The sequence below is a fragment of the Pholis gunnellus genome (assembly GCF_910591455.1).
Source record: "Pholis gunnellus genome assembly, chromosome: 6".
NCBI lineage: Eukaryota > Metazoa > Chordata > Actinopteri > Perciformes > Pholidae > Pholis > Pholis gunnellus.
Genome location: NC_136532.1, coordinates 8346754 through 8373451, shown reverse-complemented (window position 1 = coordinate 8373451; position 26698 = coordinate 8346754). Strand labels below are relative to the sequence as shown.

The window sequence follows — 26698 nt, the reverse complement described above, 5'->3', positions numbered from 1 at the left end:
ACACATTACAAGTACATCATGTACCAAATCATGTACCAAAAAGAAAACACAATATCAATCATCCTGCATGATGCCAAAAATGTCATCATTTTCATTCGACAGCACAAGAAATGTAAACATAAAGTATGAGTTTGTTTATATTTCTGTACAGCTCATGCAGTAGTCAGTCAGTAGTCATGAAGTATGTTATGCAGAGACATAAGCCAGGAATTCCCAAACGTCTGGTTCCAGTCGTCATTTTAAATGTCTGCACTTAAAATTATGGATAAAACAAAAAAGGAGAGTCATTCTCCATCTGTATAAATAATGAAGCAATAGAAAATGTACAAAGACATATTATTATTTACATGTTATCATATACTCAGTGCTGACAGAATGTTTATTCTTATAAACATTACACAATTGAACACAAATAGTATTTACACAAAGATAACTTGCGTTTGGTTTTCCTGTCTTTTAGTCAGAGTCAGCATCTGTAACGTGAAGGATGTAGATTGTGAGACACTTATGAGAGTGGGAGGACTCGGACACATTGTACGAGCCGCTGCTTCTTTGCAGTGTGATCTGTCACTGTTCAAGTGTCCTTGTGGGCCTTGTAGATGTGTCATGTGTGTGTGTGCGTGTGTGTGTGTTTGTGTGCGTATAATTGTAGCCTCTCCACATAATCTGTCCTCGCCGTGCTGTTTTGACACACTCCTGTCATTGCACCGCAGCATGTCTCCACAAGAGCGTGGCTATTTGACATTCTGCAAAGGTGAAAAAAAACCTGAGCTGAAGATGAACTCACTGCTGTGTGGTTTTATGCATTAGTGTGTGTGTGTGTGTGTGTGTGTGTATACACTCTCACCTATTTTAGAGCGTGTGTGCTTAGTTATCAGCACAGTTTGATGCTGCATGCATACGTGTTAGTGTGTTTTGAAGTGCCTGGATCCTGAGATGAACTCTTTTAGAGTCGCTTGATAAGCAGTTCTCTTCGTTTAGTCTGAGCTCCAGTGAGCTGAGAACATACTCTGCTTCATCAACCAGACCAGAACGATCCACCACCTGGACTCACACACACACACACACACACACACACACACACACACACACACACACACACACACACACACACACACACACACACACACACACACACACACACACACACACACACACACACACACACACACAAAAAAACAACGATAGTGCTTGTTGTGACTGAGCCATAGCGCTTCAAACAGAAAAGGGAATCAAAGTCTTATATTAGCTCAACTAATATTTAGCCAAAAATAAAACAAAACTTTGGGTTTTATTTTGTTTTCTGTCATAAAAAAACAAAGCATAACACACTTGTCCAATGTGTGAGTATTGTTGTGCATTATATGTTAGATTTTAAATACATTAAAAATGTACATTACGGAAAACACAATTTGGTGGAAATAAAAGGTTGTTTTCTCACCGTCTGAAAGATTTCTGTTGATGCACTCTGGGATGGTTGGAGAAAAACAGCAAAGTGGACCAACAGGTTGAGGGTCAATAGTGGAGACAGTGATGGATGCTGAGATTGTGGTGACAGCAGAGTGACCAATGACTGCAGGCGGTCAACAGGAAGAGGACGAGCCAAGACCAAGAACAGGGAGTGGAGGTGGTCCCACGCTTCTTTGCCATGTACCTGGAAACAGATTACACAATAACTGTTTGGTCAGCTGACAAGACGTCCATGTATAGGCCGCACTGGAGTCAAGACGCACTGCTTTAAGTAGCTGTCCTACAAATAAATAACCATATATTAGTAATTCACAAATAATGAACAAAGTCAACCCCATGCGAGTTGATCGTAGTGATAGAGACGGCGGCGACGACGGCACGTCTCCCAGGTTTATGAGGGGAGGCGGACAAACAGGAGACAGAGAGATGAAACTCGGGCCAGCTGGCCAGACACTCACTGAGAAATCAATACTACATCACCCTTTCACCCGGCTCCCCTCCCTCATCTGTATCTCTCTCTCTCTCTTCGCCACAGTCTCATTCTCTGCTCAGATTAACCATCATTTATGTTTTTAATTAATGCATTATTTTTCTTTCTCTGTACCCTTTTCTTAATCGCACTGAACACAAAGCACAGCGGGGGCTGACGGGAATGTCATCAGGTTTTTATTCATGAACCAAAGCAGTAGACAAGTTAAAATGTTGAATGGTTGGTGACACTAGAGGAAAAGTCAGGGGATCCAAGAACTCATGGGAAATATCCTCTGGGGACCATGAATGTCTGGACAAATAAAAAAATAAAAATAAAAATGAAGATTAACTAGATACATTTAATTATTTTCTCTAATAAAGATCTTACCAGCTGACGTGCTCTGTGGTGGCCCCTGTTAGTGGGGTGGTGGTAGAAGATCAGCAGCCACAGAAGGGGGCCACAGTCCTCAGGCTCCGATGTCACCAGCAGCTGGACAGCCACTTGCACCCAGTGGGCACACTGAACCAGCAGGAACCAGGCCTCGAACACTTTGCGGTACCTCCTACAGAACCGGAGCAGAAGCAGTGCTCAACACTAAAAGGTAGAGAGCTGTCCTAATAGTTCCTCTAGGCATCGTGGGATCTGTGCATGGATAGATGACACTGCAGCACACCTTATTTTGATGGCCCTTTTTATGAAAACATAAGAGGTCAATGGCCCCTTCGTCCTCCTGTCCACAGACAGAAACATATAACAGCTGGCAACTCACACACACAGCCCCACAAGGTGAATATGTACTACTTTCTCCTTCTCCAATTCCTGACCCAAACTGCTTGAGTAAAATGTCATCCAAATAAATAACACACATATACAGTCGTGGCTCAAACAATTAGAAAAAAGCGTAATAGCATAAAGGAGAGAAAGTCGAGGTATTTCAATACATTTTGACAAATGAAACGCAACCGTGATGCTGTTTCACAAAAATGTTCATTACATTATTGTGTTTCCAGTGTGCCGCACGAGTCATCTAACAACAGGCTGTCTGTGGGCATTTACATCAGAATAGCTTCATTAATGAGCCACAGCTCTGAGTGGCTGCCAGTAATGTCCGTCCTGCCCCACTGACAACAGACGATCAAAGAGAACCGGAGCTTTTACACCCATACTGAATCTCATCATTTTTTCCCAGTTGTTATGACACTGAGGGCCAGCTGTGATGAGGATCCGTTTTATGCTTTTATAGCACTTAAGAAACACCTCAAACTACAAAAATTGAGACAAGTTGTGTCTGTCTAAAACTACCTCTTCACATCCATGAACATTTAGATTTATAACACTTCACTTTCTCTTCACTCAGTACTGCAAGACGTGGAACACGGTCCTGCCAGAGACAAGGCAGGGCACAGAATACAGGATAGCAAAGGTAAGAACAAGACGAGAGCTAATCAACCAAAAAGGGCAAATATTTTCTGGTCATTGTCTGAAATAGAACTGAACAGAACTGGAATAAAAAGGAGAAATCTGATAGATTTGTGTGTAAACCTTTTTTGGATTCTAAATGTGGTGAAACGGACCCCGGCTCTCTCCTTTGTTTCCTCTTTGCTTGAGCCCAATGGTTTCTTCTTCTACATTTTGGTTTTAGCTTCCTAACTGCATAGCTTTTTATCTCTTGCTTTTCTTAGTTTACAGATTATATTTGCAGGTTTAGTCTATTGGTAGAAAGAAAACAAATTCAAGTAATTCGAAGATGTCAATTTGGGTTCTGGGAAGCTGTAATGGCCATTTTCCCCTCTTCTCTCATGATTTACAGACAAGAGAACTAATTACATGTCGCATATTAATAAATAATTAAAATAAGAGTCGCAGATTAATGTAAAATTAAAAAAAGTGCACTTATGTGAAGATTGCAAGATGGACTTAAGGTCCAGATAGAGAGCCACACAGCTGAAACAACGAGGCAATAACTCAGAGAGTGATAAGGATCTCTCGATCGAATTTCCCCATTATCATCATCCTCATCATCCTCCTCATCAGACTCTCTTCCTCGTCTTCTTTCTTTCCCCGTGGCTCCAAAATACCAACAGCAGCCCCCTCCAGCAGAGCACTGGCAGCTGCATCTTCGCTCAGAGCAACACGCCATGCTACTTTTTCACCGTTGGCTCTGAACAATGTTTTGGGAATTTTTCATGGAGAATGGAGCAGTGGTGGGGATAATGAGCCCCGTTAAAAACCGCAGCAGGAGCGTACCAAGCCAGCTGCTCCATCTCTCGGACATCAACTGCTCTTCATCTGCGTCCCCTATCCTCGTTTTCTCTAAATGCGTACAGCCAAAGGCTACTCGCTCGCAGCGTTTCTCCATTTCATACTGATATGGTATGTTTTTCTCTAGTTCTTCTTCTGCGCTCCTGTTCTCACTCTCATTGGGCTGTTCCAACACTTGTTTTCTCGACAGCTCTCTCTCTTTCCCGAGCTAATAGCCTCCAAGCATTGCACCAGGAGCTCTCCGCTGTGATGCAAGGGGAAAATATCTGACTCACCACCCCCTCAACAGCAGTTAATGGAAATAAGAACACCACACAGGCATTCAGTGAGGTGGTAGATGCAGACACACATTATAACACATTCCCTCTGCAAGCCTTTCTCACTCTAATCTGGTGCTACTGCTGTTGTCTCCGTCTCCCTCCTCTCCCTCCTCTTCCTCCTCTGTCAGTCTCTGTAATGAGCCGCTGAGCCAGTTCAGGTGACGTCTCCAAGCCTCTTGAGGCATCGCTGCAACAACAGATTCAGAAATACAGACATAATGATTACTTATAGAACATATACAATTAATTAGTATTCACAAAATGCAACGCCTTTCTTGCCAATGTTAAAGGAGCAGTTTATGGGAATACATTTATTTGCTAAGAGTTGAATAGGAAGATTGATACCACCCATAGCGAGGGGGAGAGAGAGAGATTCAGCCTGATTCAGCTTTATTTTACAATCTGTTTTTGAATCCATTATCTTTTCTGCTCATCCGGGGTCAGGTTGTGGGGGCAGCAGGCTTAGCAGGGTATTCCTGACGTCCAGAGAACATTTTCCAGCTTTTTCTGGGGGAGTCTGAGTTGTTCCCAAGCCATACAAGGGGTGTAATCTCTGCCGCGTGTTCTGGATCAGTTGGACGTGCTTGGAAAACCTCTAAAGGCCCCCCCCCCCCACCACGCTATATTCTAACAATGCCATGCTCGCTCTTGATTTATAACCTTTTCAGAGGAAGCCCAAATCATGAAGAGACCTCAAATCTTCTACTCTTCACAGTACCGTTTACGTTCAGTCTCCAGCGAAAAATCGCCCTTCACCACATGCGCACACACACACACACACACACACACACACACACACATGCACAGTAATAATTAACTCTGAGTTCTGGCTGGGCTCCAGTGTGTCCCTAAATGGCTGCATTCATGTAAATCATTCCTGCCTACAGGCCAGTCTGGGCACACACTGATAAGCCCTGCTCCCCTGCTCCCCTGCGCTCACCTATTGTGCATCGGTTCAACAGTAAAGATTCCTATACATAAACACTGGTAATACATATTCAGTACAGATTAAAATATATATTCTTCTAAATAAGAATAACAATAAGGTGCATTAGTGTTTGTATAAGACAATCAAGAGTTTCAGTTATTCACAACAAATGTATCTTGTAAAAAACAGGCAACTCGTTAAACGTCTGTATAGATTTGATATAAGTAACGACACTGAGCACAACCTCTGTTCCACATTATTTCAACTTTTATATCCAACATAAAAAAGTGAACACAGTTGCTGACTAACTAAAATTGATTGGCAAGACACACAAGAGTCCATTCACTCTGCAGCAGGAAACCTTTGTTGACACACAGTTAAAGAATACCTGAAGAGACCTTTTCTCACAATGCGGGGTTTTGTACATTGTGTCAGCGTCAAATATCCGCACCCACACACGGATGAGTGTGTGTGTGTATACACTGACCTGAGGGCCGGGTCAAGAGAGGAAGCAGCAGACTCTGCGGTGACTGTGGGAACATGGCCTTCAGAGAGACGCTCGTCTGAAACAACGCAAAGCACACATTTCCATGAACGTAAATCATATTTACCTTGAACTCATACATCGCTGTGCTCTGAAAGCCTGAAAAATGGCATTTTGAATGGGAGTCTGTGTAACAGTGATACAGTAGGTGCTAATGTGTAATGTAGCGTGTAATAGGTAGCGTTTAGTGCAGTGTGACTACAGCCATTAAAACAGATTCCACTGTAAATACACTATAGCACTGCCATCTACTGGTTAACAGGGGTGACAAGGACTTGAGCTTTATTCACGAAACCGGTCAGCAGGTAATACATAAAACATATGTTTTCTGGCCTTTTGACAGTAATGGATCACATAAGAGTGCCAGAAAGTTCCCTACGGTCACACAGGATACGTTGATTGAGGTTTCCTATACCACAACAGACTCGTGTGTATCTGAGAGAATCTGTGGGGGCTGAGAGTTTTAGTAAAAGTTGTAAAATACACAGTGGCACATCAGTGTAACAGCTCACAGAGGTTTCCACACATTGCAGGTGTTTCATTTGTACAAAACGTATTACCCGCAAATTGATGCTTTAAAATCCATTTGCATTTCTTGTCGACGAGGCAGAGGTGTGAACCGTGGTGTGTGTGTGTGGTGAGTGTAGCAAGCTCTCGGCTGGAGATGAAGTGATAATGGTGATGGAGGATTCATCAAATGTTGAGTGCTTTTGCCTGCAGAGGGGAGCTAATTGTTCATTGCCCTGTGTGTGCATCTACGTCTGCAGCATAGTAGAAGTAACCTTCCTTTTACTTCCGGTGGATAATAATAATAATAATAATAATAATAATAATAATAATAATAATAATAATAATAATAAAAAAGGTAAAACACAAAGTGTTGGTGACAAGAAAACATGGATTTATTTTGTCTCCCAATACAATAATCAATGGATTAGACTTTTTAAATATATATTTATAAATAAATATATATATATATATATATATTTATATATATATGTATGTATATCAAAAACTAAAGATCAGTTGATTAATTGATTAGTCAATCAACAAAAATATTTTGGGCTACAATTCAAAGAATCAACGCCCCATTTCAACCAAATTTTATGAACCAAAAAAATAATCAATTAATCCCAGAATAAAAATGGGTAATTGATAATGAAAAAAAATCGTTAGGTGCAATCCTTAATTAAAACATAAATATGGAAGTCAGACTTTGGGTTCTGTGGTTGAGAAGTGGAGGCCTACCTGATGCTGCTGCAGTGCTAGCTCCCTGAGGAAACAGCTGGTAAAGGTTCGGATGAAATACTTAACAGACTCTTTCCCTTCGGCTTGCTTAAGGATGGACCTGAGGGACACACAAACAATTATGGCCATACAGAAATACACAATCACAACATGATACACCAACCAAAAACACTCACACACAGGAGCATCACAACAACCTTAAAGTGACACTCCAGCATTCACCTGAAGATGTCGTTTACTACCAGGAATATAGAGCAGTGCTGAGCACAGGCTTTAGGCTGAAACACACAAAAACACAGTTTTAAACATTGTAAAATTGTGTCGCTTCATGGATATTAAAAGCCTACACTTACAATCCAGAAACTAGAGAGAGCACATGATGAAACCTATCCATTGTAACTAAATATCCATTGTAACTAAATTCAAGAACACAAACCAACATACATTGACCACTGGGTGTCACTGTTGCACCATCTACTAATCTTCAATGAGTCACAGTTCCTCCCTGTTCTCAGTGTCTCCCCATTAACCACTCAGTTTATCACTCTGTCAGTTCTTCCTTCACACACACACACATACACACACACACACACACACACACACCTGTCTAATGTACACTCATCATGTGTTTTAGATTTAACACACTCTAAAACGCCCAAGCGTAAACATTTAACAGCTGCACTGTTCACGTCTGCACGTTTATATATCTTCTAGTCCCAATTATTCTCCCTCTCACCCCCCAACACTCTTATATAGGGACACACGCTTCACTATAGGAGGAGCACAAGTAGTCTGTTTTACTTTACTTTTAATCCTTCGGTACAATGCAGTAGAAGAGAGATTAAACGGATCAGTTACGGGTAAGCTTTCTATTTATTTGACTTAGCTACAGCCGGTTAAAAACCTTCCATCTGTGTCAATAGTTAATAATGTAGTAAAATGTACATTACAATGCCTTTGGTACATCAAGGCCAAACATGTACCAACAACCTACAACCTAGTTCTTTAAAGGGGGGATTAGGACCGTTTTCAATCCAGTCAAAACACACATTAAACTGCAGATGTAATTGTAAAAGTGCCAGAGTAAAAGACCAATTAGAGTCTCAGTGAGGTCAACAAGAACAAACAACCCCACCCAGTGTTTATATGGTGTCATTACAACGTCCCAACATACAAATCAAGTGCTTTCATCCTCCGTTTTGACACGTCTTGTTTCTTTTTTGTCCTCTCAGGCCAGAAAACAGCATTAATCAATCAAAATGTGCTGTACATTTATGCGGGCATCTGCAAATACGCTGGCATACGTTCAATGGGTGTCAGTGTAATTCTGCGTGTGCGGCGTGCATGCCAGCGTGCAAACTCCATGGTCCCCCCCCCCCCCCCCTAGTGAAAACAGATGTTATTTTCTGAGCATCCTCCTCCATACCTTACCACTAACACTTCAAGGAGGGTCAATTACACCACACAACAAACATCCTGTTTTTGGTAGTAAGGCCCAGGAAGTGAGTGCTTATTGTTATTGGACCTGCGTCTCTCACTGGATCACAGAGCGGTGGGGCAAGCCAAAACGAGGAATGTGAGCCTCATTTCATCCTTCACAATTTTGATCGCAGTTTAAACAAGTGAGTGAAAGGGAGGCGAGAGGAGACACTAGCCAGTCGGCTCACACGTGTACACCAACGGAGACTCGCATACACAGAGACACATGTGAAGCGCACATCTGACTTCCAAACAACCTGAAGGCTAAGTGAAACCTAAACGTATGCCTCCCACCCTCCTGACGGCAGACACGCTATACCAGATGCAATGTCGTAAACAAAGCATGGCGGCTGAAGGCGCGCGCGTGTGTGTGGGTTTGATAAAAACAAGAGGGAATCAGAGAATGCATGAGAGGGTAAACAAATAGATCCATAATGGGACAGAGAAGAAAACAGTCAACTATTGTCTCTCTGTCTGTGTCTCTCACACACACACACACACACACACACACACACACACACACACACACACACACACACACACACACACACACACACACACACACACACACACACACACACACACACACACACACACACACACACACACACCTTTTTATTATATTGTTGCACATGCAGTGTTAGTAATTCATACCCATGTACACCAGTGTGTTCCAATCTATCTTCGTTTTGAGAACAGAACTGAAAAGGTTTGCTTAAAGTCTGTTATGTACACAGCTCAAGTGGACCATCACTGTGGGAAAACACAAGTGACACAACTGACAAACTTTACTGAAGTCAACATGAGGCAAACTGGCAGGTAAAGTCACTGACATTTCTAGCTTCCAAAGGCAAATCGGTAATCTAGGTAAATGGGATTGCATTCGTGGGTATCGTGTTGCATGGCACAGACGTTTGGCACAAACAATTTGTAGAAAGCACGTCTGCATAGATTTATCTCCTCTCCTACTCTGTCTTTTTGTGTCGTGCCTACTCAGTGAACAGGCCTCGATTCTGAAAGTGTTTCATCTGAGATTTCTTGAATTGTTTAGTTTCAGTGACATATTTAATTACTCATTGTTATCCCTGCTTCTCCCAATGGCTGCACTAATATGTCCAACATGTTCTAAGTTATTGTGGGACATAAAGCAACCCTTGGTGGCCAAGTGAAAAGAAGACAACACACTGCTGGTATTTTCTGATTGCATTGTAGTAATGGGGACACGTCAATAACAACCTATAAATCATAAAGAAACCTTCTGATTTTTAAACACGGCATGATCTTAGTTAAAAGTTATATGAAGTGGGGAGTGACCAAGGACTCAAGTGACAGAGTTTAATACATACTCGGCACAGTAAACGCTGTGTAGCACAAGCCAAATGATGTGAGACGCAGTTTGGAGCTAGCCAAATGATGCGGGATGCATGCAGAGCAAAGCCCAATGGTGTGAGTTAGCCCGGCAAAAACAGTCAATAAAGATCAACCAAAACCCGAAGGAACGCTTCCAAGTACTAAGCATACAAAACATTACAACTGCTCATAATAAATGAGTAGGCCTTATACTCAAACTGTTTGGTTTCACAGTTTACAAATCAGTTCAAAAGGGATCCAAAACATACGGAGCGTGCAGTGATTTCTGATGTGAGACTCTATAGCCTAATGCAGGGCAGATGAGTCAAACTGTGTACAGAACAAAACCGTTTAATAACAGCAATGTCACATCAACAATGCTGCCAATTCATGAAAATACCACAGAAGTCCATGCTAGGCTGTCATGGACTTCTATCTTCCCACAATGATGTTGTCAAAGTAGCTGTGCATGGAGGTAAATTAGGTCAGATATATGAAATTTAAATCAAGGGTTCCACGGGAACAGAACACATGCGGACAGAACACATGTTTCTGGCAAATCTGGGCATATCTATCACAGAAGTACTTTATCCTTTTTGAGTTGTGATTTTACAGAGTCCTCATTACAGAAGATTACCCACCAGCAGTGACTGTTCCAGTTGCTTCTGTGGAATTGACCTCGAGTTGGTGAGAGCAGACTCCAGCAGACTGAGCACTGCTTCCTCCAGGCTGGGCAGGTTGTGATACCACAGAGAGACGACAGCCTGCTCCTCCAATGACACGCATTGGCTAAAAAAACAAGAACAAAGAAAACAGCACTGACATTATCATCGCAGCTACAAACATCACATCACATCTAAAATATAAGCAAGTTTGGATACAACTTAATAGAAAAACTTCCTGAAAACATATCTTACCGCCCAACAAGAACTCAGTGTGCCTACCTGGCGTGGGCGGAGCTCAGAGCATCCAGGAAGTCTTCACTAAGTGCTGCCCTGACACAAGTCACTGGCTGCTGCAGCAGTGCACCAATGAGAGGAGCCGCCTCGGGACATGTGACCAGGGGGACACAGGCCTCTGAAGTGGCCAGAATGTTGTCACATGAACACCTGCACAGAGTAATATAGACAAAATCTGTATTATCTGGAACTTATTATCAATGGCCTACTTTATAAAACAGAAAAGGCAAAATAATATCTGTTTCCAGCTTTGTAAACGTGAGGATTTGCTTTTTTTCCTCTGTTGAATGGCACTGTAAATAAGACATAATGTGACATCACCTTGGGATCTGGGAACCTGTGATGATCAATATTTCCCCACTACTTCTTGACATTTCATAGGCCAATAATCAAATCAGCAGGTTAATTCATTATGAATATAACTGTAAGTGGCAGGCCTTGCTTCCTCTGTGCTGTACCTCTGATTCATGTTGCCCAGAGGACTGCAGCTCTTCCCAATGTTTTCCTGCAGCAGTGCCACCGTCTGAAAAGCAGGAAAGAGCACAACTTGCATGTATGTTGACATAATTACCGTATTTATCAATGCAGGCAAGAATAAAACAGAAAAGGAAAGGCCGATACCTTTCTCAGGACTTTGAGGTGGTACTCTTTAGGCGGAACACCCATTTGCTTCATCAATGCCTGCGCTGGATCATCGTCTTCCTCTGTAGCAAGCTGACACAGCACCTTCTGTGGGAGGGCAGGCAACATAATGTGCAGCTGATTATTGGCACTTTATGTGTATATCTATAACAGACTATAATAGACTTTAATGAAAACTGCCCGAACCCCTAGATTCACAACATCAAAGCTAATGAGTTACTGGAATATAGGATGACTCTGTCGGCGTCACGTCATTTGAACCACATGAGTGGAGAAAAGGCTTTTCAGTCAGCGAGAATGTATGGACGGCATATGAGCAACTTGAGAAATGAACACTTTGTTACAGCGGGCCTTGGTGTTTTACAAGCATTTTTCAGAAGGGGCCTCATCATACACTGATAAAACTAGACTCATAAACTCCGCTGATCTCGTCTGTGAAAAAGCGAGTCACAATTAGGGAACAAAAGAGGGAACACTAGACTCGTACTGTAAGTCATAACCTTACAAGAGTGGCTCTCAAGCCTGAGGGATGCTTGTGCTCAAGATATACATTGCGAGGCAGAGATTCTTAGAAATAACAACAAAGATGCCACACAGTGTTTAGCTGTCTTATGATTAATAAACTGTATGTTTGCCTTCATAGATATTCACTCAGAAGTGTTGCTTTGAATTATGGATTGATTTAGACTTTAGAAACAGCCCTCTCTGTTTGATCACAATAAGCCGATTCACTGGTACAAGTTGGAAAGTGCGATCCAACAGAAACAGCCACGGCCTCACATCTTCAGCACGCATCTGTTTTTACAACTCCAATGAACCGAAAACAGAAAAACCCACACCACTAAGAGCAGACTGAAAAAGTACAAATCCCTTTCAAACTGCAGATAAAAGGACGTCAACACAAGATGAGGAAAGAGAGCGATCGAGAGTGGCACAATATGTATTCAAAAAAATGAAGGGGTAAAAAACTAAATCCCAGCACTGCAGCGCTGTTGGTGGAGCTCTGTGGTTTCTTTGGCCAGGCTCTACAGCACGCTAAGATGCTTACCCTCCACAGAGTCTGACAAAATAACCCCAATCACTACCATCTGAGCACCCTCAAACTCTGCACATTGAGTACATACAAAACCAATCACACTTATTCCACCCTTAAGGAGGCGCAGTGGGGCTGGGGGAAATGAGAGGGAAGGAGGCCTGGTTAGAAGGAATGGCAGAGAGAGACTGGAACGCAGTGCGATGGCTGCATTTAGAGCGGGGGGGGAAAAAGGGTGTGGTCACCAGAGGAATGCGATGAAGGGCAAATGGATAGATGGATGGCAAATACTTTAGGTCAAAAGTCATTTTTTCTTTCATAGAAAAGACAGCAAACCGAGCTGGTTTTGGGGTCTTTGACATGCTGCTGCCAAAGAAATGATCCCTCCATAAATCTAAAATTAAAACAGAGGATGGATAGAAATGCACAAAGCATAGACTTGAGTTGGTTTTGATGAGTGCCTGTTAACAATTACTGAGCCATGATTGAACTCTCCCAAAACCAACGAAAGTCTCGAGTATAGCCTCAGATGGTCAAAACAAGAGAGAAGTGATGAAATGAGGGAGGAGGAGGAGAGAAAAGTCAGGGTGAGCATGCAAAATAATGAAGTTATACGCACTTGTGCTCAAACTCAGTGCACTGACATTGTGTGCATTAAAGAGTCATTTCAAACAGTGTGCTTTCCTCCTAAATCAAATGCCCAACCTATAATCGTTTGAATTTGAGGGATTTCAAAATACATAATTAAAGAGTAATGCAAAAGGGAAAAACAGTAGTTTGTGTGTTTCTCACACTAACTTTGTTTTGATTTGCAGTAATTTGGGAGTGATGGCTGATGTCCGTTCTGTGTTTTGTCTTGTTTTGTTGTGTGGGTGGTTGGGGGTTCTCCTTTTTGTATGTGGGTCATAAGTTGTGCTTTTAAATAGAAGCAAAGGGTCCAAATGACATCAGACAAGTATAATTACTTGTCTTACATTACTTTAATCATAAAGGTAAAACTATGATATTTAAGGAAGTTTGACAATTTTGAATAAAGGCTTGTTCACCCTATTGTAAAGACTTAACACTCGTGTGTGTGTGGTGAAAAATCTTGTAACCACTTTTTGTAAGTCCTTTGATCCCGAAATAAAGAATATTGTGAAACAAAACTGTCTGCAAGCAGTCAGAGCGATATGTTACGTATGGAAGAGTAGCTTAGCTTAGCATGAGAAGTGGTAGCGGTTGGAAACGGATAGCCTGGCTCTGTCCAAAGTTCATCACATCAACAAACAGTCAATCCGTCCGCCCAGTATCTGTGCAGCGTCTACTTACAGCGACGACAAAACTCAAGACAATGCTCACGGATTTTGGTAGCTAAGAAAAGGTTACAGGGAGTTACACCCTGTAAAACGACAAGTTGATATTATTATTTTATGAGAAATATGCATATTTCTCAAAACATTGAACTATTCCTTTGAGTTAACGGAAAAAAAAACTTTAAGGAAGAAACATAAATAATACTTTCAGTAAGTCAGATCTACTGAAAGAGGGATGCCACCCAAGAGGATACCAAAGGATGAAGGTTGTCACAAAGAGACTTTCATCTCCAAATTAAACACAGAGTGAAGCAGCCAATGTGAGCCGCCGAAAATATGTTCTCAAACACTAAAGCTGCCACAGCAGCTCCAGGGCCTACCTGTGGTTCACCCCGTTTGAGTCAGTACAGATACACGTCAAAGAATAAAGATATCAAACCAGCCATCCTCCGGCCCTCTAATATTACACTCTCACACTTTACTTATCTGTCATCTCTTCAAACATCGTGCCATTTTGCTGCAGCACTGTGTGGTCCCCCTTCTAATACAGGACGTAGAGAAACAGACCGATTGAGCTAATGACTATCTGACATAGCCTGCAGCTATGTGGCTGTACCCAGCATTCATCCAAACCCAGTGAGAACACTCAGATGTGGAGAGGAGAGGCAGACAGGGAGGGCCAAAAGGCAAAACGCTCTGCACGTTATTATAATTTAAGGAGAACAGTATATACACAGTAGCAGTACAACACATGTTTTTGCACAAATACTCACATACATATGCGATAACAAGCACAAAATTACAGTATTTAGGTGCCACTTAGCACAAGACCCCGCAGTTTATTAAGAAGGCAGCAAGAAAACAATGTTGGGGAGCAAGATCAGACAGGGCTAACAGAAAACAGGCTGCATTCTGCATTCCAGGACCGGCAGTCCAACACAACGCAGACACAGGGAGAGACACAGAGACACACCATCTCTGGCCTAAAACCATACATCTGCACTGCTCCCCCCAGAGGGGATGAGCTGCGGTGTATTTTTTATTTTTTTTTGTACTTCCCGCCATTCCTGTCATTTGTGGGGAGAGGAAGCTTCTTTGGAGATGATGAGGAGGAGAAGCTGCAGAGTTTGTTATGAGCTTATTGTACTTGTGTATCCTGTCCTGCATGTCCTTTAGTGAACCCTTTGACTCGGTCTATCAGTGCTTTATCACAAGCATTCAGCTACAATTAACTACTATACAATGTTGAAAATATAGTTTGAACCTGAACCTTTTTAAATGCTCATCAAGGAAGAATGCCATCATTGTTTGAATAAGGGTCAGCAGAAAAGAAGAGTTATTTGGTCATGGTTCTCCTGACTATTTGAGAAAGTTAAGTACACTGTTCATAATCATAGCACAGTTTGCACTCTCACTAAATCTTAAGTGTTGCTGCCTATTCTGAGAAAATCTTCCCTCCAACCGTGATCGCCTCCTTCCAGCACAAATGAGTGAGGTAAAAGTGGCTTCATGAGCAGTGCTGAAGGGATTGAAAGAGCACAAACAATGATATCTCCACTTACTTTGATTAAAAAATATATATTAACATAAATGTAATTTAAATTGTAATTGTAATCTGTACACCATCCCCACTGGCACATTGACCTGCATATATACAGACATATGCCCACACAGACCCTCAGACGTACTGTAGACACAAACACCACCATGCACATATGCACTTTGCTTCCCCTCTTATGGGTCAAAGACCATCTGGCAATTTCAAGGTTTACTTTCAAGGCACTGTTTTAATTAGCAAGATGTTTTATTAGATGAGAAATTAATCAAAAGAATACAAACACAGTTAATCTGGCAAAAATGTGAAAGTTCCACATTGTTTATCATAAGCCATCTGTGTGAACCCTCTCAAAGTTGAAAATTGCAGAATCTTTTCTTCCCTCTGTTCTCCTTCCCTCCTTTGTGTGAGTGTGTGCGCGCCATGAAAACACAGTGAGCAAGATCAACTAACCAGAATGTAAAGGCTGATCCTACTCTGGTGACAAGGGGCAGTGAAACAGTCAATTCTAATTTGCTTTCAAAATATGTTTTACCGTTTTGGGCACAAAAGGCTAACAGAGACCCAATCTACCTCATTCATCATCCATGTCCCGCTGGAGAGGAGAAACAGAGGGCTGGCGAGAAAACCCCTATTCAAATTAAATTAGACAGAAAATGTCTTCAGCGGCCCAAAGGCTGTCGAAGACAGATTCTTTTTAGTTTGTTGGGGTATTTAAGGGATGATAATCAGTCTGGATGTCCAGTCTTTCCGGATCTAATTAGGACATAAACAGCAAACAGACCAGGCCTGACAAATGGAGTTTTTGTCTCCACCTATTCCAGCTCCCCTCAGTCGTGATTATGTGTTTAACCTCTGTCTAACCCCACTAGGTGGGTCCATTTGACCAATGAAACTGCAGCAAACATGGATGACTTCATGTGGCATCTTAATTGACAATGTTTCTTAATCAGGTGAGCTAGGCTTAGTAAGTAAGTAAGTATCAGCACAAATACAAAACTAAGCATCAATGCTCTGATCATCAGATGCCCAAACTACCTCACGTGGCCCCTTTCCATGCGAAGGAGCAGCGGCTCTACTATGAGCTCCCTCCAGATGTCTGAGCTTCTCACACTATTTCTAAGGCTGAGCGCAGCTACAGCACAAAGGAAGCTCATTTTGGCCACTTGTATCCGTGATCTCATTATTTCGGCCACTACCCAAAGCTCATGACCATAGGTGAGGGTCGGAACGTCGATGGACTGGTAAATCGAGAGCTTTGCCTTCCAGCTCTGTTGCTGCTTCAGCACAGCGGTCCGGTGCAACGCCCGCATCACCGCTGACGCCGCACCAAACCGCCTGTACATCTCCCGCTCCATTTCCCCCTCACTTGTGAGCAAGACCCCGAGGCTTGATTTACTATAAAACATTTTATTTAGTGTCAGGATAGAAATAATTGATCATGTACCAAAACCGAGGTGTTCTATCGACACTGGTATCTAAATATTTCTGATGGTGTCTAGCCCTATTCATTCTGTTTGTAGTGCTTTTAAGGAATCACATACAAGTATTAGATAGATTAAAGAGATGACAGAAAATTAGGGATAAGCGATGATACGGAATGACAATACAGTTGAGGTCCATCCATAAACAGCAGGGATGCTTCGGTTTCTGTTTGACGCATCAACCTCAAGGGAAATCTGGGTGCTAAAGCCCTCTTTCTACTTGATCCTGAATTTAGCAAAAAGTTCAGGAAATGTTACTGCACATGCAAAGATGAAGTGAATCTCAGAGATAGAAAGTGGCATGTAAAAGCGATCACGGAACACTTTTGTTAAACCATTATTCATATATTTAAAAGAGAATCAATATTCTAAGTCTACCTCATTCACTTCCATCTAAGTTCTGTATTAACAGAGGTAGAGAGAGTCCAGTCCATACCCGTATCCACTGGTTGGCTTTCCTTTCCACAGCATTGCCTGGATGCTCCGAGTGCAGTCCCCACAAACACTGGAACAGCAGCCGTCTGCCTGTAGCTGCAGACAGCAAGACACAATGGATGGTAGAGTTCTGGTTTAATACAACACCTCTTTTACACATATTATAAGCATCAAAATGACTCATGCTTGTAAAGAGACGATCATTAGTCTGGACCTGATCCATCCACTATTCCCTAATACAGAGTTAAAGTTTTTCCCACGGTGCACTCACCATCAGCAGTGACATAAGGGTTCCAGCAGAGTCGGCCAAGAACCTGTCCGAGGAGGGGCAGCGTCGTCATGGTCTCTGCTGTGGAGCTCTTGGGGACATTACAGAGACAGCCACAGGCAGGAGAAAATGGATTTAATAGTCAACATGTTTTGTACTCTCACACCTTTTGAGCTGCATAGCTTGGACTAATAATAACTTAAGTGGGTTGGTTCTCTGAGATGAAGGCACATACACAGTAATTTGTTTTTTCCCATCTGGCATATAATCAGACATTACACAAGTGGAACCAATCCCAAAAATAAAATCGCCCTCCTTCAAAGCCTCACCGTATTATAGATATTTGCACCGCCTCCTCTGTTTCATCCTCCTTTGTTTAATCCGTTTAACCTAGCAACCCTGTGTGCCACAACACCAAACATTAGAAGATCACAAGTCTACTTAATGGCTCAGGATATTACGTTGAATAGCAGGCACTTCCACAGGTGCACAGTAGTCGTGCATTACTCATGCGTCACCTTTGTTTCCCCTTATTTTGGTCGTGTCACAATTACAACCACAGTTTCAATAGTGAGAGATACACAGCGCAGAACAGGGGCTCTGGTCGAGGGGGTGCTATACCTGTGACAGTTTAAGTATGTGTGTGTCTGTGCTTCTTCATCCAGCTCAAACAACAGACCATGTGATTTGTTTCACTTCACAGCCAATTAAAAGATCCAGAAGGTTTCATGTCAGGGTAAACACTGTATTAAGGAACTTGAAAAGCCTTTAATCCTGACCATCCATTCATTTCAGCTTTGAAAATACACGGTTTGGAAAGATTCCAATGATATGTCAGAGCAGCTCGCTGAAACCATTGGAAAACCAGATTTGGTGTACGGTAATTTGAGTGTGATTGAATACCAAAAACAGCCCAATCACAAGACTGGAGCTAGTCACACGCATTATTATATTAAACCAGAGCCAAACAGAAGGTGATCATTACAACTCGTTTGGCTGTTCAATAGAACTAAAACCAACTCATTTGTTGTTTCTAGTTTAATATGATATCAGACTCAGTTTCAATCTTCGGTCTGACTTTCCTCCATTCTAACCGATTTCCGTTGGGGGGGGAAGGATTTTTGATGGGTGTTAGTCCCGCCCCTGGCGCTGGTTAGCTAGGTTATTACTCCCCCCCCCGCGGCGGACACTGGCTCAATTGCATTTTAACCAAGAAACCCATGTTTCATGTCAACCTGCCAGACGAATCAGTCAACCCCAACACGGTGTAGTGCGCAAATTTAAAGGTTTGTCAGAAAAGTACTAGACATTGTTTGCGCTTCCTCCTCAGGGCTGAAAACAGTTCAAGTCAAGCTGGAGACTGAGACTAACGCCTTCAGTCTAGATGAAGACTTTTAAACTCATTTTTGTGTACTAGTTTGTTTTAGTTTCATCCAATTACCTTTCTTGGTTTAATACATTGAGGGTTTTCTGCATTAGACATTATTTTTACAATAAGATGACTGCAGTGGGACATACAGCACAGAAAGCTGATCAAAGAGGTGACGTACTACTTCAATTTACAAGCAAGTCTGCACACATGTGCATGAATCATGCATTTACAATATTAGTCAGTATTCATCGCACATTTTAAGATGATATCATGAATTTCACCTGTGAGCTAATTGAACTGTAGAGAACAGCTTTGATGCAGGAGAGACCCACAGAAAGAGATCTCACTTAAGCCAGTCGTAATTGAAGCAGTGTGCTGTGGCTCAAACAAAGATGATTGTTGGGTGATTAGTATCTCATGTGATCTTAGAATGTGGAAAAGCATGGACGCCAATCTGAAATATCACCCATTAGTTTTCTGATGGGCTTCAAAATATTTCCCTTGTCCCATGGCTTCCCATTGGGCTCATCCTCACTCACTCTCCATTGTCCATCGTGTTTACAGACAGAAAAATTCTGACTTTTAAGAAAAATAAGTCGGTTTTTTTGGAGTCAGAATTGAACAGAAATAGGCAGTACTGCATAGAGTAATTATGAGTTAGGAAGAAAGACAACAGCAAAAAGGGAAGAAGGAACAGGAAAGAAAGTTTTTAAGAATTGCAGAGAAGAAATAAAGATATGAGGAAAGTTGTTGCATTGCCAGTATGCATTATTCTTGCTTCACGCACCATTCATCAGAAATAATCAGAGAGCACTGAGCAGACATGGAGACGCCTTAATGTAGCATTGTATAAAAGGAAGACGTTAAATTAACTTTTGGCCTATATGTTCAAAACCAGCACCAGACAGACAAGGAGATTAACTTGACTCACTCAAGTGGATGAGATCACCATTAATGGGAAGCAGAGTGGTAGTAGGCCATGTAGGCTTTCTCTAAGTGCCCCCAAAACACCACCAATGCTGTCTGGAAAACAGCCCTCACACTCTGTCTTCCTATCAATCCAACAACACATGGTAAACGTTGTGCGCGAGTATACATCTGCATTTGTGTGTTGGTGATGCAACTAAAAAAAAAAGGTAGTTCGTTTACAATAAGAACTGTACTAAAGCTTTGTGACATCAGGAATGCCCATAAGAATCGGCAATCGCAACAGAAAGTCATCATCACTGACTATCAGGGCCAACGCGCCATCAAAGCCTGGCGACATCGTCCTTGATTATAAATGGGCTTTGAGACAAGACAATGTAGCTTAGTGAGGAAACACTTCTGTTGCTGACATCACTGAACCATAATCAGAGTAGCAGTAAAATCAAATAAAGCTTAAGTTAGCGACAACTTTGGTTGAGGCTCACTTAAGGGGGACTGGTTTTTAAGGTGGACCAGCTAATCTTAAACTAAAACGGAGTAAAGTTTGTTCAGGTAACGCGACGAGGCTGAAAAGGATCACAGAGAGGGTTTGTTATTTTAGACTAAATAGAGATAGAGAGAGATAAAAGAAGTAAATAAAAATAGAACAAATATTAAGGAACAGCTCGGATGCAGGCAATTTAGTTCTTAATGCAATGCAGAGCTATTCAATTGTCAAGCATATGCATTGGATTGATTTTAATAACTTCAACATAGGCATTCTTAAACTGTGTAGCTGTTTTATCGTGGAAAATAGAAAAATCGACTCGGCATTCAATATTAAATGACGGGATCAGGAAAAAAAACAATTTAATTTGTGATATTATGGGGTAGTGTGGGACCATTTATTGGCTGGGCACAGTGACTTTCTGACTTACTGCGCCCGGCCAAGAAATAGGCTGGCACATAAAATAACCCCCACCTAAAATAACGAATAGACATTTTACTCTTACATTTCTGTTCAGACTACCCGGGCTGGATACAAAATGTTAGTTAGTGATCTGTAGATGTGCTGCAAGGTGGATTTAGTTTGGACAGAGCCAGCCTAGTTGTTTCCCTCCGTTTCAAACCTTTATGCTATTCTAAGCTAAGCGAGGCGGCTGCTGGCTCCTGCCTCACATTGAACGGACAGATAAGAGACTGGTATCGATCAAACTCTCAGCAAGAGAGCAAATAAGCAAATTTCCCCAAAAATATCTAAATATCCAAAAGACTTCCTCCACTTTTCTAACCAAGTGTAAACCTGGAAATGAATCATAAATCGGAGTATTTCTCATCTCAGGCCATAAGCCACAGGAAAGTTGTTAAGTTATCAAAGGATGCAAAATGGTGCCAAGAGGCAGGCTATCTTCAGCTGGACTTTTATGAGCCCGCTGCCAGTAAAAATGATTTCGACCCAATTAAGCTATACCATTCTTTCTCTCTGTCTTCGTATCCGCTCCACCATCCTACACATGCAGACACCTCTGCATGACGTAAACCCGAAATAATGCTAGCAGAGAAGGAGACAGACAGATAAAAAGAACAGCCATTGATCTATAAAGAATATATGGCTAGTGCTACGAGTACAAAGTAAGACAGACAGAGACACTGAGACTGATTCTAACTATCACCAGAGTGTTACAGTAAAACATATGGGTTTCTAGAGAACCACAAATGAAAACCTGCAAGAGCACCGTGACTGTAATACTAACAAGAAAAAGATTCTTCTGTGAGAAAAAGGGAGAGTATATTATATGAGAGAGAGATGTGTGAGGGAGTTTTGGTTATAAAAAGCAGAATGTGCTGAGGGAAAAGAGCTGGAAGGAGGAGGCAAGGACGCGGTAACACTGAGATCTCACAGTCCTGCACCCCTCCGGTCCTCTGCCCCCTTCCCAAATTTGCTGGACGTGATATGGGGATACATTAGGTTAGCGCTGGAGGTCCCAAAGCGACTATTACCTGACTAACTCAACACTGTAGCACTGCCAGGCAGACATACACTCTGCACAGAGCAGCCTCTGTTAGCAGGACTCTACCAACGCTGGACTTACTGTTCATGCCCTGGCTTGGAGCGTTTGCATGATTGTGTGTGTGTGTGTGTGTGTGTGTGTGTGTGTGTGTGTGTGTGTGTGTGTGTGTGTGTGTGTGTGTGTGTGTGTGTGTGTGTGTGTGTGTGTGTGTGTGTGTGTGTGTGTGTGTGTGTGTGCGTACTAGATGTGCTGGTGTTTAAATTATCTTCGGGTGGCTGTTTGGCGTAACTAGATCTAATTTATTTATTTTGGTAAGGTGTCAAGACTGTAAACCAGGCCTCTTAGTGGATACGGACCATTTTATTAGACTTAACGGGCATCTGGTAAATAAAGCGTGTATGCATATCTGTCAAGAATATGAATCTCAAAGCATCCCTTCCATTGTGACAAAGTTAATAAAAGAAAGTATGTGAAGCCACAACATCAACTTCTTTACTACATCTGCTCACCATGTTGTTGATGTGTGTGAGGAGCTGCTGGAGGAAATCCTTCAGTCTGCTCAAGTGCAGGGAGGTGTCTTGCTGAGTGTCGGCCTGGCCCCAAGCCACTGCTTTGTCCAGCCAGAAGCGCATCTCCTGGACGTTCAGCGGGGGCTCTGCCGTTTGTTGGAGCTGGATCAGTGGCTGCAGCTGAGACATTGCGCTGCTTGTCCCGGTGAAGGTATAGGTATAAGGACTGAAGCAAGATCCTGAATGAGACAAAGATCAGGTCCGTCATCAAAGGGTAACACAAAAGAAAACACAAATATCTTATCATCTGTCCTTAATCATCCTTAACTTTTTGGCTTCGCAATGTCAACACTTTCACATTGTGATCTTGCCTTCACATCAACTCCCAATGTATAACAGCAGCATCTCCAGATGTTTTAAAGAAACGCTGAGTCATTTTAGCCAACTCACTTTAAACAAAGACAAACTCCGCTAAAAGTGCCGTGTGAAATTCTTCCACTAGAAGACTGCAAGCTCAATAATGGATGTAAGAAATGCAGGATCTAAAATACAACAAAGAAATTCAGTTCAACAAATATTTTATAAGGAAATACCTTCAAGATATTCATTAGATCTCAATGTAAATTGGTGATAAAGCTTTAAACACAAACTCTGTACAAAAAAACTCAGTGAGTGTCACAATTGTCAAGGTCATCATCTACTAACTAAATTAAATATATATTAATAATATGGTTATATTATACAATAATAATTACTATCACTGTGTTTTAAAGAAAAACATAAAATCTCCAACTACTTTTTAAATTATAGGGCACAATAACAGTACCATTAAAATAAGAAAAGATATTTATTGATCCCAGTGGGGAAATGCTGCTATCTGTCAATAGCAGCAGTCATCAAGTCTATGTGAACAGCCCGACACTATAATATATGATATCATTAACTTCATGAATTACAAGCGTACTGGTGATGTTTTTGTGTCTTTTTCATGAGATAAAAGTCAACAGGTTACCTCAAATAATTGCGACTGAATCTGAAATAACTATTACACAATTACTTATTACACAAGTTACGTGTAAATAAATACAAACATCACAGAAAGGATCTGATATTTAAAGAAATCTTGATAAACCAACAGCCAGTCAATGTAATTGTTGGGCTCTACTTTATAATGTGCTTGTGTGGTCTCGACATCATCCCCCATTTCTATAAGAGCAGAGGTGGATAATACAATGGAAGTAATAAGTGGGAAATAAATTGAAGCATATTGTGGTAAACTTGTATTAAACTCTTATTACCACAAACTAACAATCTAACTTTTAAGCTCCAGACAATCTCTCACACACACACACACACACACAACACACACAAAGGCCTACTGAGAAATAAACAGCACATTCTTCACCTTTTATGATGATGAGGAGAAAAACGTGTGGGGGGCAGATCACAAGGGTGTGGGTGAGGATGTGCTTTGTGTCTGTATGTAGCCTAAGAATAGTGTGTGTGTGTGTGTGTGTGTGTGTTGTTTTTTGCGATAATGACATGTCTGTGTGAGACGACACCACAGGGTTGTGTTTTATGATCACCTCGTTACACACGATTTGTTTAATGTCTCGCCATCATCTCTGCTGGAAAGCCCCTATGGCTGGCTGCTGTGAATATATAAATACTCATTTTCAGAGAGAGAAAAAAAGACTCAACCAAATTAGGAACAAACGCCTCTTGTTGACTTGTGCTGGGGACTCAGGTTTTTAGTAAAGCAGAGGTGGAAGAGAATTGCATGCTGAATACCTAGTATCAGACAGTCACCCACAACCTCTATCGCGTACAGACAGTCACACGAATACACAGGCATGTATACTGACCTTACACAACTTTGTTGGCATAATGCATGTCCCTCAGGCAAAAGATATGTAAATGCACATAAACATACTCTACAGCCGGTGTTGGCTGAACACATTCTGGAGCAGGAACGAGATGTGACTGGTCAAATATTATCTTTGAAGATTTGTTAAACTAAGCTTGTGGACTTTGGGTAAGAGCGAGTTTGCTGTTCCAATTATGAGATTGTTGACATTATTTCAGTAAAATCAAATCAGTTTAACATCACTTTCTACAAATTTCCATCAGTGTGTTATTGAAGAACTCAGGGATTAAATGAGAGAAAGGGTTGTCTCAATAGAAGCCATAACAGGAACAGTTTTGTTCAACTAATTTGGGCTAGTGTAATTATAAACTATTTGTATTCATCATATTGCTCCTACAAGGCAACAATTATCACACGCCTACATACGAGCACACATCAATACACACACCTGAATAAATGAGGAGAGAAACATAAACAGTGCAAGCACATCAATACAGGGCATGAAGGGTTAATGAATGGTTCCATGGAACAAATGTGAGTCACATGCTATGACTTTCAGAGTCACTGGGTCTCAACCCAACTGTCCACACAGTGCTCTTGACCACAATCATCAAAACACCAAATTAAGAAAAGAACGGTGTTTCAGTCCACCATTAGAGTTACTGAGACTTGGAGAATATAAGGAGCTGTTCTGGCAGCTTGCGATGGCCCAATATCAACCAAACCCCCTCACTGAGATGGCAACTGATTGATGGCGTGGCCTTTAAATAGTCAGAAAATATGGCAAAAATGCAATAACGGAGGTTGCAACTAACCTATTTTCATTAGGAATTAATCTGCCAATTAATGTCTCCATTTGTGGATTTATTGTTGAAATGTCTATAACAGATTTGCGATCCTAATTTCCTACAACCCATGGTGACATCTTCAAATTGCATGTTTTGTCCAACCAATGGACTAAAACTCAATAATATTCCATAATATAAGACAAAAAAACCTGCATCAAACAGGGAGAGAATGTTTGGCATTCATGCCTGACTTAAACTATGTATTGATGATTAAACTAATTGAAGATAAATGTTCTGTCTTTCAACGGATTACTTTAAAGACTATTAATTTGAGCTCTGCTCATCACAGCTTCCCAAATACAATGGTATAAAACAGAGAAAAGCAGCAAACAATCACATCTGAGATGCTTGAACTTCATAGTGTTTGACATTTTTGCTTGACAGATTACTTTTTTAAACAGCTAATTGACAATCAAAATCTTTGTTGATTACATTTCTATCAATTGATTAATCAGTTAAATCACCTAACTGTTTCAGCCCCGACCTTTACCTTGAAGAAATGCTTTCTTTTAAAAGGAACAATACACAGAGTTGAGGTTCAAATACTACATTTAACTTAGATCATCTGAAGCAATGGACACACTCAGAAACGCGCGCGCCAATTTACATAGCAAAAACGTTTCGGGTGCAACAACTACACCACACCACAGGATGCCAGTATTTCCTCCACTCTGCTGCAACTACAACGAATGTTGCTGAACAATGTATCAGTTCAATTAAAAGATACCAAAGAACTTCAATATACAGCTGATGTACGTCAGACGGTGTCGAGTTACGTTACGACTCCACGAATACACCACAAGTGACCGTTACAACCGTTACTTCAGGTGTTAGCAAGTTACCGTTAATCACTCTACTACAGTCGTACACGTGTCAACTACTGTAGCTTCTAATGTGGACTTACATGTAAACAAGACGTGCAACCATCAAACTGAACTCTTCACCGAGCAGAAGTCAGCTGTGTCCATTCATTATATAACGTTTTGTCTTCAGACAAGAAGCCAAGCTTTCGTCCTGCGATGTAAACAAACTGAACTTCCCTCTTCTCTCGGAGTTCCGTGTATGGAGGAAGACTATTGGCTGGGTGGCGTCCCCTCCAACTCGTCATCCTGGCAGTGCCTGCTGGGAAATTGAGTCAGATGGGTCTCCGGCTCTCACGGCCAACACACACACACACGCGCGTATATATTTATAGTATATATATACACGTATGTATAAATTCCTTTGCTTTACATTTCATATATTTTAAATGTAAAGCAAAGGAATTTATAGAGCTTTAAATTACATTCGCTTTTCCAAAGTGAATGATAACATTCATTTGAAAATCGACCTTAATGGAAATATTGCATTGTCCTACCCTGTGACTCCAAGGTGACAACGTATTTACAAAAAATCAGGAACTCAGAACTCCTTACAGTACAACAGCACTACAAACAATTA

The 26698-nt window shown here is 41.5% G+C and overlaps 1 protein-coding gene across 1 annotated transcript; it reads right to left on the bottom strand.

The window, feature by feature from the left end:
* fancc (FA complementation group C) lies at nucleotides 1-26299 on the bottom strand. The gene is made up of 15 exons (XM_079160852.1): nucleotides 26163-26299; nucleotides 22544-22782; nucleotides 17748-17835; nucleotides 17478-17572; nucleotides 11654-11761; nucleotides 11491-11555; nucleotides 11018-11182; nucleotides 10715-10862; nucleotides 7467-7522; nucleotides 7245-7344; nucleotides 5940-6015; nucleotides 4588-4711; nucleotides 2330-2504; nucleotides 1442-1654; nucleotides 1-1044 (listed from the first exon to the last, which is right to left on the bottom strand). The coding sequence occupies exons 2-15, from the start codon at nucleotides 22730-22732 to the stop codon at nucleotides 868-870; spliced, it is 1779 nt and encodes a 592-aa protein (XP_079016978.1). The 5' UTR covers nucleotides 22733-22782; nucleotides 26163-26299; the 3' UTR covers nucleotides 1-867.
* Nucleotides 26300-26698: the final 399 nt, after the last annotated feature.

What these genes read in the sequence shown, in the direction of transcription:
- fancc (XM_079160852.1), bottom strand. Translation starts at nt 22,732, where the DNA reads ATGTCTCAGCTGCAGCCACTGATCCAGCTCCAACAAACGGCAGAGCCC. An exon ending in ACCTCAAAGTCCTGAGAAAG is followed by an intron (nt 11,556 to 11,653) that starts GTATCGGCCTTT and finishes CCTGCTTTTCAG; the next exon opens with ACGGTGGCACTGCTGCAGGA. An exon ending in GTAGTAAACGACATCTTCAG is followed by an intron (nt 7,345 to 7,466) that starts GTGAATGCTGGA and finishes TGTGTCCCTCAG; the next exon opens with GTCCATCCTTAAGCAAGCCG.